Source organism: Pseudorasbora parva, chromosome 23 (assembly GCF_024679245.1).
Source record: "Pseudorasbora parva isolate DD20220531a chromosome 23, ASM2467924v1, whole genome shotgun sequence".
In the NCBI taxonomy this organism is placed as follows: Eukaryota; Metazoa; Chordata; class Actinopteri; order Cypriniformes; family Gobionidae; genus Pseudorasbora; species Pseudorasbora parva.
The window spans coordinates 8,467,682-8,479,930 of record NC_090194.1 but is presented as its reverse complement, the minus strand read 5'-3'; the positions used below and the strand labels follow the sequence as shown (position 1 = coordinate 8,479,930).

At 34.0% G+C, this 12,249-nt stretch overlaps 1 protein-coding gene across 1 annotated transcript in view; it reads right to left on the bottom strand.

Moving 5' to 3' along the window:
* Positions 1-2,490: 2,490 nt before the first annotated feature.
* pitpnab (phosphatidylinositol transfer protein, alpha b) overlaps positions 2,491-12,249 on the bottom strand; it is a 29,116-nt gene continuing 19,357 nt past the window's right edge. The window contains exons 4-12 of the mRNA XM_067433727.1: positions 12,034-12,125; positions 10,400-10,407; positions 10,086-10,160; positions 9,915-9,998; positions 9,764-9,841; positions 9,513-9,623; positions 7,671-7,793; positions 6,333-6,417; positions 2,491-3,512 (exon numbers count right to left, since the gene is read on the bottom strand). Coding sequence (XP_067289828.1) covers positions 6,370-6,417; positions 7,671-7,793; positions 9,513-9,623; positions 9,764-9,841; positions 9,915-9,998; positions 10,086-10,160; positions 10,400-10,407; positions 12,034-12,125 — 619 coding nt within the window. The 3' untranslated portion in view covers positions 2,491-3,512; positions 6,333-6,369. The remainder of the gene's footprint in view (positions 3,513-6,332; positions 6,418-7,670; positions 7,794-9,512; positions 9,624-9,763; positions 9,842-9,914; positions 9,999-10,085; positions 10,161-10,399; positions 10,408-12,033; positions 12,126-12,249) is intronic.

Genomic DNA, 12,249 nt, shown 5'->3' with positions numbered 1-12,249 from the left:
CGTTCATCCATTTCAATTTCATATATTTTAATGTCACACAAATTAATTATAATACTGCACTAGCAAGTTGACAAGCTAGCAATAGCACACATTATCATCTTAAATGCTAAGCATTAATAGCTGTTTCAGCAGAGAAGTTACGACATTAGCTGTATCAGTCCACAGCCTAAGTTAACCCACTGTAATTGTTCTAATAATTACAAAATAATTGATCATTTAACACTTACAAACTGTTCAGTCTTCCCCTTTTCTCATCTTCATCAAAAATACATAACACTTTTACATATAACAACATGCACTCTCTCTTGATTTAGCCACATGCAAAGCACCCTGGGAACTTACAAGCTCCACCCAATTTCAGTTAATGCAACACAAATCATTCATGTACCCTCAACACAAACAGATTGAGTAAACTTCAGTTTTACATATGTACATGTTCAAGTGGTTTGAACACAATGAAATTAAGTCGAGAAAAAAAGTAAAGCAATTGTGTTGCTTTAGCTTATTTTAACTAAGCAATATGAACAAGCACCAAAAACTTTTTTCTTTCTGTGTGAAAATTATTTTGAGGTGGGGGGATGGGGGGGGTAATATGTGCAAATCTACAGAAAAAAAAAAAAACATTTTTAAAACTGAAAGACATGTAAACCAGTAAAGCACTACTTTTTAAAATTTTATTAATTTTTTCACATCTCCAATGTAGTTTTATTGGAAGATTAGATGACAAAAGGCACAAATTCACAGTAAAAGAAATCAAAATAAAAACGTGACATTACAGGGTGAGGTGAAAGAAAACAAATTCATAAAACATTTTTTTTTTTTTTTTTTTTTTGTATTTCTAGACTCATTGGGTTTTAATTTCGACAACAAATTGTGAAATCTAACAACAACATATCTATGAGAAAGTCCTCTTTACCACAATCTGCCTCACATAATGGTAACAAACTGTTGATGGTCAGTTCCTGTGGATAGTTCCCTTTTATAAGCCACCTGTCATTCAAACACCAACTTGGACGGATCAAGTTTCAATCGAGTCTCTTGAGAGAAGCATGGCAACCTAGTCCAAAAATAGGGCCTTTTCTCAAGCACAAATGTCATAAACGTGGCTTCGTTCACAGTGTAAGCTTTGAAAGCAATTTGAAAGTGAGAGATTTCTACAGCTCACAGCAAAAATACAACAACAATCAATGAATGAAAACATATTAAGAAACCATCCTGCCATAGAGCAGCGGCGAGGGGCGGTGCCAGCGACAGTGATGGGCGGAGTTATCTGAATTGGTTCTGCTAGAAATTGTTCAAATTGCTTATAATCTAGTTTTTTATTCCCTACACCGGCATAAAATGCAACTCTGCTCAAATGTATCTCAGAAGATAGATTAGATAACTTGAGTAACTTCACCCACAGATAATACCCAGCCATTACTAAACCGCTAGATATAATTACTCTGGTTGGTTTGATGGAAGGCTGTGCTTATAGCCTGGCAGGATAGTCTGAACTATATTTATATATATTTATACTGTGTGTATATATATATATATATATATATATATATATATATATATATATATATATATATATATATATATATATATATATATATACATACATATTTATGTGTTCATCTACATTTATTTATATACTATATACAATTCAATACATACATCCATACATCACTTTGATTAGACTCAGGACCAACACAGTTCTGGTGTATCGTGGTTGCATTATGACGGTAAAGATGTGTACCGGCATTCACTTCCTAAGAATTCAACATAATTCTATTGGAGTAATTTAACTCTGTCAGAGTGAATTTAGGTGTGACAATCTTACTGCGCATCATGGTCCTGAGCATTGGCTGAAAGAAACACAAGGGTGTAAACCTCCGTTTTAGTTACATGTTGGATGTCCCTCACGCCGAAAACAAGAAACACTGAGAACTTCAAACGCACATACATCCATACACACATCACGTTACTAAGAAAAGACTGGTTTGAAAACCCATACGCAAACCAATTCATCTTCCTTAACCGATTCCATATCAATAAAACTAGGAGCAAATGGAAGTGAGAGTATATTTGTATTAAAGTCCTAAAGACGCGACATTCTGAGAGGGGGTGGACTACTATACACTCCTAAAGTCACTATCTCACATCATGAGACTATATGTTGACTGGAAGTTTTTTTTGAAAGGAGGTATTATTGCTAATATCTGGATAAATACATCTTTATCCTCACGATAGGTTATAAAAGGGGAAGTAAGAAAATCAATCCTTCAATAAAAAATAAAGGAGGTGAGACGAAAATAAATACATTTATGAATATCCTCCATGAGCACCACATCTGGTAGTGACAGAATAGTCAGGAAAAGTAGCTTTTTCTATAATAGTAATAATAAGGTTTCAATAAATAAACCTTTTCTCTATATATATATATATATATATATATATATATATATATATATATATATATATATATATATATATATATATATATATATATATCTTTCTTCAAGTTATTTTCATTAAAGTATAGACACTGATTAAAGTAGAGGATGGGACCTGATGTTGTAAACCAATCAAAAACAGCCGAGAGCAGGCGAGCTACGCCTACTGTACACCTGTCCTTTTATTAAAAAATAAATGAATGAAATAAAAATAGCACATTATCACACACAAGGCAATTATGGATCAAAAGAGAGGACAATGAAAACCATTAATATTGGCTAATTAACAAACAAACAATGATACTTTTGACTTATTTCAATAATGTGATGTAGCAATGCTGAGCTGATTATTATAAACCATCTGTTTTGCAGTAAAATATGAACTGTACTTGCAGTCTGAAGATTTAACGTGACCAAGCAGCTGCCAATCAAGACGATTCCACAATTCATGTTACAAAAGGGTCAGGATGAAGGGACTGTGATTGTACATTACAATAGGCTACTATACTATAAAGAGACACACTTACAGCTCGGATCAGCTGGTAAATATATTCAAATGAAATTAAAACATAGAGCAACAAAAACAACTCACTACTTGATTAAAACAAAACGTCTTGGTCCGCAAAAAAACTTGGAGAACAATCACTTAAAAACCCTGCTTGTATACCTATCACAATAACTCCACTTCCGATATATATTCTGAATATATATAAATATATATATATATACACAAATATCATGTGCTTAACATTAAACTCATCTTTCACCAAAACAATTCTCTCGAGCTCCAGATTTGACATCAGAAATGACGAACTGCCGATCGTCCCTGTAATAAGTATAAAGTAGGTAGACTTCATAAAGTGGGCATGACTTTTAAACCAGACAAGTGTAATAGCTTATTTAACTAGTCAATGTGCTCCACTGTCAGACTGAAAGGAGGATATGAAGGATACTCAGGACAAACGGCCACGAACAGGGCTGGGTGAAGGACTGATTACGATTAAAAAGACAAGTTGCTTTGATTTGATTGAGGGGACTGATGCTGCTGGTCTCCAGTAGTTCAGGTCTAATCTGAGAGAGATTTTGACAGGAGAGAGAGAAAGAGAACAAGAGAATTCGATTACTTTATAAGTGAAATAACATAGTTATGTTCAGAATGGATTACTAACATGTTACTTACTACCCAGCAAGCAGTAGCCATCATTTCATCATCTCGGTTAACTATAGACCTGATATAGTCCAGCTATATGAGTAACACACTTCTAGTCAAAATATCCTTGAATTTGGTTCTTTGTAATTTTTTCTAAAATAACTTGAGATGTATGATATTCCGTCATGTAAGCAGTCAACAGTGATTACAAGGTGTTTGGTTTCATTTCTTTGATATGTTCATGTTCTAGATGACAATTCTTGGGCTATGGTTAGACATCTATAAAATATTCCTTGACAGCCTTGATTTTCCTAGACTCAGGGCTGTGTTTGGATATTAAAATTGTTTACTGGGTAAATACTGTCCAGTACTACTGTTTAAAAGTTTGGGGTCAATTCTTTTAAACACAATGGGTTTAAACCTTTATCGGAGATAGCAAATATTGTTGGCAAGTGTTATTTATATCAGCTCCGCCTAATAATGTCTTGTTAGCCCACAAAAGATTATGCATCGGTCTACTTCAACATCTTCAGTGACGGAGTCAGTAGAGCGTAAGGCCCATGAAACTACACTGTAAAAAATTATTTAAAAAATAAGTTACCTGGTTGCCTTAATTTTGAGTTCATTGAAATTCAAAATTGTAGTTAATACAATGAACATTTTTGAGAATCAACAACCTTAATTCAAATATTATTAAAAGATTTTGTAAGCATATTGGGTAATTGTGTTTTATTTGTGAAGACGCAGTGAAACATGACAAATTGTGCTATTTTAATGATTTATCACATTTTTTATGTGGTTCAGATACAAAAATATTTTGAGTTTCTATTTATTAAACCAATTTCCTTCATTGTATCAACTCAATTTTTTTATTTAAATACACTCACAATTTTAAGGCAACCAGGTTACTTGCTTTTTTTTTTTTTTTTAAAGTTAAACCAACAATATTTTTTACAGTGTAGGTTCTGACATGATCAACCTGGGATCAGATCTGCCTTTGCCAAACTCGCTCTTCTCCCTTTTCCCATCACATATCACATCGGAAAGGCATTTACTTTAAATAAAACTGAAGAAAATGTTCTAAAAGTGGAAATAAAATGCCTAACGAAATGATTAATAATAATAAAAGCATTTATTGGGTACGGTTAGGGATAGATAGGGAGGGCTTTTAATGTCTCATTAAGGCACCCTAAATGTTTAATAATTGTAATAAATATAATTAACTTTTTGCTATTATTGCATCCTGTTAATGTACAACAATACTGAGGTGCAAATAATGTATGAATAATGTATAGATATAATGTATACTGTATAAACATGTACCTGCTGATATAAAGTATTAATAGTATCTAAAGAACTGCAACTTTTAATGGTGTAAATAGAATAAATCACTATTTGCTCAGTGTAAATAGCATCTGTTTTTTATGAAAGAAATTAGGGATGCACAATATATCAGCATCATATGGGTATCGGCCGATATATGTTCCTTTTGGGATATGGCTTTTAATAATCAGATTTTTGATTTTGTAATCAGACTCATTGAATTATAAAAATTTGGATTTAGATTTATCGGCTTTCAAATAATACAGTTACCGGTTACCGGTATCTGCCAAAATTTTTATATTGGTGCATCCCTAAAAGAAATGAAAACTTTTATTCAAAAAGAAAACATTGAATTGAATCGTTCAAAAGTAACAATAAAGACTTTTACAGTTACAAAAAAATATTTTGAACTTTCTATTATTTAAAAAATGGTTTCTACAAAAACATTATATATTATACAACTATACAACTGTTTTCAACATTGATAGTAATACGAAATGTTTCTTGAGCATCAGATCATCGTATTAGAATGATTTGTGAAGGATCATGTGACACTGGAGTAATGATGCTGAAAATTCAGCTTTAAAATGAATCAATTACATTTTAAAATATTAAAATAGAAAACAATTATTTTAAAATGCAATAATATTTTATAACATTTTTATCATATTTGTTGATCAAATAAATGAACAATAAATGAATTGAGACCCCAATCCCAAACTTTAGAACTGTAACTTTTTGACTATAATGTAACAAATAAAATGATATTAAAAATCCCCCATTATTGATTCAAAGATTCAAACAGTACTGTTACATTGTTGTACATGAGAGCATGACCTTTATCCATTGCATGTAAGTGGCATACAGTTGTTGACTTGAAAATACATACATTCAATTTACATTTTTGTTACGTTCTTATTTAATTAATTTTTTTCACTTTTGGCGGTTCAATCAAACAACGAGTCAAAATAGATTGTGGCTGTAATTAAATCCAGTTCATTCATCACAATGGCAATGAGTTTGCACTATAGGAGTATTCTATGCATGCACAAAATGTGCGCACTGTGTACTGCATGTATGCTGCGACATAATTAATGTTAGTACGCTAGCGCAAACATGCCTACTTATGGAGTTCAGATATGGTAGGAAATTAAATAAAATGTGGAGGATGTTAACTGTGACTAGATGATTGACAGGCCAGTTTACACTGGCAGGAAGCGATAGTGTCCAAAGGCGCAATTGTATGACTTTTGCGAGCTTGTCTACTCTTTTTTTTCTTCACAAAAAAGTACATATTTTTAGGGTGTAGTGTAATTAGGCAAATTGGGATGCAGCATTAGAAATATAAAATTATTTTTCAGTTCTTAGTTGCTGTGTCAGATAAATGACGTTAGGGGGCGCTAAAGATCAGGAATTACCTTTATGAACAGCAGCATCCAGAAACACAGAACAGCCTCAGTCTTCGAGAGCCACCATGCCTTTCACTGGATCCTTCACTCTCATCTGAAAGACAGTAAAGGAGAAAGATCCATGTGTACATAAAGTGAAATACTCCTTGGGGAAGATGGAAGGGGGGCTAAAGGTGTGACTTATCCTGATTTTTCATTTACAGAACGCTTGTGGGAGTTAAAGGGATAGTTCAACCAAAAATTAAATTACCCCATGATTTACTCACCCTCAAGCCATCCTAGGTGTATATGACTTTCTTCTTTCAGACGAAAACAATCTGTCCCTAAAAAATGTCCTGGCTAATCGAAGCTTTATAATGGCAGTGAATGGGAGTCCAAAATTTGAAGACCAAAAAAGTGCATCCATCCATTATAAAAGTAATCCACACAGCTCCGGGGGGTTAAAAAAGGCCTTCTGATGCTAATCGATGGCTTTTTGTAAGAAAAATATCCGTATTTAACACATTATATCTAGCTTCCAGCAGACACCTTCTGTATTCAACTTACAAAGTAAGTGTAACGCCACTTACAGTTTAAAATGCTTATGCTACGTCCGACATCGTCATCATGAAAGCTAGATATTTTACTTTATAATGTGTAAAATATGGATATTTTTATTACACAAACCCATCTATTCACTTCAGAAGGAGCCATGTGGATTACTTTTATGAATCTTTTTTGGTCTTCAAATGTTGGGCCGCCATTCACTGCCATTGTAATGCTTGGATTAACCAGGACATTTTTTAATAAAACTCAGATTGTATTTGTCTGAAAGAAGAATGTCATATACACCTATCATGGCTGGCTTGCGATAGAGTAAATCATGGGGTAATTAAACATTTTGTGTGAACTATCCCTTTAAGGAGGAGACACTGATTTCTGGGATAGTCCTATAAAGTGTGAGAAACTAGGGATGCCGCCAGTGCATGACGTCACTCATTCCCTGGACGGCACCTGAGAGCATTGAACTGTGACATGCTCCCCTCTGATGCCCCTTTTGTTCACAGCGACTGGACCTCATTATGAGCTACATTCAATTATTCATCTGCCTTGTTACATATAATAGTCTTTGTACTGTGGGAAAATGTGTGGCGGGTCAAAGGTGACACTCAAAACATCAGAACGTAAACAAAAAATGAATTCAATTGTTAGTACTCTTCTGTTAAATTCTACAACAAAAATATCTTAGAGAAATGTGCTCATTAGGGCAATCGGCTAAAATTCATCATTACCAAATAAAAGCTAGTTCAAAGAGATGAGGGATGATTTTGACACAAATTGATAACAAAGAAGGGCATCTCTTCTGACCTCATCCAGTTCCCTCCTGGTCTCGTCCTCCATTCTGCGGATGTCGTCCATGTTCAGCTCAATCCATTTATCAATCCAACAGAACAGCTGCCGATGGAAATTAGTGAACAAGCGCTTCTCTTGCTGTCGAAGGAAGAAGGTACAAAGTTCATTTTGGAAGATGAATTTTGTGTAGTTCTATCTGAAGTCCACAAGATGTCATGAAAAGCCCATTTAAAGTCAGCGTGAACCTGCAATCCCAATTTTGAAATTGATAAAAATTGTCATATAGATTCAGATCCATTATGCTGTTACACATGCGCGTTCACGTTCACTTAAAACAAACTGACTGTGTTTACATGAATACTCGCCTTTCGCCAAGACCAGCAATTGACATTGTTTTGTGTGTATTTGACTGTTTAAGCAGAAAATACAGTATAAGCAATGAAAAAGAACTCAATTTAGTGCTTTATTTGCACACACTTTTTGGTGTGAGCACAAAATCTACGGCAATGAGTAAAATTATGAGCAATCCCACAGCAAAATTCAAGCCCTGTAACACCAACAATATTCTTAAATTTTTTAATTTGACCACAAAATGCAATGTGTCTATATATATATATATATATATATATATATATATATATATATATATATATATATATATATATATATATATATATATATATGCACTTAGTTTATGATTTCAGATGCATTTTTAATAAATATATATATATACACACACACACATTAAAAAGGCATCTGAAACAATAAACTAAGTGCATATATAACTTTTAATGATAATGTAATTCATTCAAAGCTGGATTTTCAGAAGCAATTTTTATTATTATCAATGTTGAAAACAGTTATGCTGCTTAATATTTTTGTTTAAAAAAATATTGATAAATTGTTTTCAGGATTCTTTGATGAATACACAGTTCAAAGTAGCAGCTTTTATTTGAAACATATTTGAATAAACGTCTTTACTGGTCAATTTAATAGCTGTTCTTACAGAATTAAATGATTTATTTTTTTTAAATCTTACTGACTCCAAAACTTTTCATTACCACAACATCAGATTCAAATATAAATACATTTAAGCAAGATAAGACAAAAAATTGCTACCTGTCTGAACAAAGCCCTATAATACACCCAGTGCGACACAAGTGTTTTTGCTAGTTTCGGCCCGACGCAGTTATCATTTTCACGTCTAGCGCCACGTTATTTAAATAGCAAATGCACTCGCACCCATTTATTTACTAATGGGCGTGCTGGTCTGAAAATTAGGTGTGTTAGGGCATTACTATTTTAAGGCACCTAAAACAACTGCGCCATTGACCGACAAAAACCTGGTCTCAGGTCAATATCGCAGTTTTTTTATTTTTTTTATTTAAAGGGTGTGTTAGTAATATGCGCCTATAGTCTGGTGCACAACGCACGTACACTATGCTTATTTCGCACAGCACCAAACAAACATTTTTAAATATTAAAAATAAAAGAATTCCTCTCTGGAGAAGCATTCAGTCTTTCCGCTCACAAATTCCACCATGTAAACTGTCTTTTAAAGGGAATGGGAGATGAGAGTCTGATTGGTTTATTGCATGTTACGCCCAAAACAGAGACTAGGTACAACTCTTTTTGACCATGCGTCTGGCGTGCCCTTTTTTTTTCTTCGTCAAACTAGCAAAAGTGGATTTGGACATGCCCTAAGTGCACCTGCGTCATTAGCTTCAGACCATGTGCGTCAGATTGTTAAAATAGGTCCCTTAATGGCAGCTTAAAAAAAAAAATCCTTACAGAAAGTATGATTCATTTTAATTTCATGTAAATGAATCACATAATGTAGAAGTTTCACACACTGACCTTCTGAATGAAGTTTTCCACTTTGTTTTGCAGGCCCCACCACTTGAACTTGACGGTAACCAGTTTGTAGGCACACATGTGTGGGCAGTCTGTCTTTTTAGGTAGTTCTTTCTACACAAATCCAAAATCCATTAAGCATGTTTATATAATTTCCCACTAATAAGCTTCCCACACGTACATCAAGCATGCACGTACTACGTTTACACACACTTCAAAACCAGTAAAGAACCATTTAGGGTGCTTTTAGATACCTTCCAATCCGGACCGAGTGGCCCTCTTCCAGTTTTTACAGACTTATACTTAGTGGGGTCTTCCTCTGGTTTATAGTCCTACAGAAAGATAACGCTGATCATATTAGACAGTAACTGGAGAAGGTAACTATTTCATCTAACTAAAGCTCACCTTTGGCTCCACCTGACTTCGGTCAGCGATGTCTATGTACACCACGTCCACCTTCTTCCAGGTGTCTGGGTCTAAACCGTGAACCTATACAGATAAACGAGGAGATCACGAGCGTCAGGTTTTACACAAAACTGTGGCGTTCACACAAACGGCATACATTACAATACTCACATTATCCTGCTGTCCCATGTCAGGTTTGTGCCACGTCTCGATCTTGATGAGGAAGTTTTCTTTCATATACTCATTCTAAAGACAGGGATAATCAATGAACAAACTGATAAAACTCTAACTGATCAAACGGACTTTAGAGTGACTTCATTGACATCTGTCCTCTCTCCTTTCACTGCAGATAAAGTTACTGTCTTGTCTTTCGCTCAAACTGTGAGTGTTTATATGTGCTTGTGCTGCATGTTCATCTACATGTTTAACATGTTTGTTTATTCATATAGTAAGTGTGTGTATACTTGTGAACAGTGCATACTTACAGTGATTACTGAAGGGATGCAGGACAGACATTAGAAAAGAAAGATGATATAAATTAGACCATTTCTGTTCAAGAAAACAGCACATCTCATGTGGAGCACAAAACCAGTCATAATTTGCACGTTATATTACATTGTATGGGTCAAAATTATAAACTTTTCTTTAATGCCAAAAATCATTAGGATATTAAGTAAAGATCATGGTCCATGACAATATTTTGTAAATGTTCCTTCCATAAATATTAAAAAATTGATTATTAGTAGCAATTGCATTTCTAAGGACTTAATTTGGACAACTTTAAAGGCGATTTTCTCAATGTTTTGATTTTTTGTTTTTGGCACATCAGGATTCCAGATTTTCAAATAGTTGTCTCAGCCAAATATTATCCTATCATAACAAACCATACGTCAATGGAAGGCTTATTTATTCAACTTTCATGTGATGTACAAATCTTAGTTTCAAAACTGTACCCGTAAGACTGGTTTTGTGGCCCAGGGTCACGTTTAAGACTGTTCCTGTTTTAGTCCATATACAAATAATACCCATAACCAAACTCAATATTGGTCTCATTCGGTCTGTGATGATCATCGTTGTCATAATTGTGAGAAACAATGAATCAACTCAATAATGATTTCCTTTCGATTAGACACTCTAAAACTCTTTTAATCTGTTTTGGATGAAAATATCAGTTTTGTATTTTTTTTTATTTGTGATTCTATATTTTAAAGCATACTTGAATACACCATTTAAAATACTAAAAGTCAGCATTAAATTAAAATTTACCCTATAAATGCATTATATTAATCTTATTGTAAACGTTACATCCATGTATGTTTAATTTTTTTAATTTTTAAACAACCAATACATTTTCTTTTCCAAAAATCTTTTATACTCAGGTGTACGTCACAACAGGGAAGATAAGATCCCTCGCAACTACAATTTCATTGCAACGTTAGGATTTATTGTTTCCCATTTTTACAAGGTATTGCCAACCTTTTCTGTGAAGGAAATGTAGAAGCTGGAGCTTAATTGAATACCACTGACGCACTACAAAGTTACTGTATCTGTAGACACCCTGACATTGACAGATGGCTGGAACACATTTTTTTCGAACAACTTACAGATTTAGAGGACAGTTGGCCAATAATTATATCAGATAAATAGATTTATTTAATATTTTAGGTACTATTGAATTGTTAAAAAATGCATTGCTACTCAATTTGCTACTATTTGTCTTTTTTAAATTCAAAAGCAAAACTTTAGACTTCAATTTCTTTTAAGCACTGCAAAAAGATTTCCAAATATCTTGATGAACACACTTCAGTAAATGGGGAGTCTGCCATGTATGTGGCTGTGTGAATGATGTGAAGGGAATGTGTCAGTATAATCTCAGTTTCCTGGACTGTAACTCCACTCCTTCTCAGCTCAAACAGTGAATTATTCAGTGCCAGAGAAACAGATAGGAAGACATAATAATAAGAAAGCAAGAGGAACAAAGAAAAGATATGAAGTGTGTGTGTGTGTGTGTGTGTGTGTGTGTGTGTGTGTGTGTGTGTGTGTGTGTGTGTGTGTGTGTGTGTGTGTGTGTGTGTGTGTGTGTGTGTGTGTGTGTGTGTGTGTGTGTGTGTTTTGTTACCTGTGCGGCAGTAAGGGTAGGCGTTCCAAGCTTTCTCGTGAATGTTCAGTGCTGATGCTGGTGCAAGCATTCGTACAAACGATGGGACTTTACTGAAAAAGCAAAAATGCAAATGTAATGTAGACATTTTTAACAAATGCTTAAGGAATTTAACCAGATCAACATAGCAACAGTGGCTCAAACAATGGTGCGTGTTTGGGGTGGGGCTATCTGTTT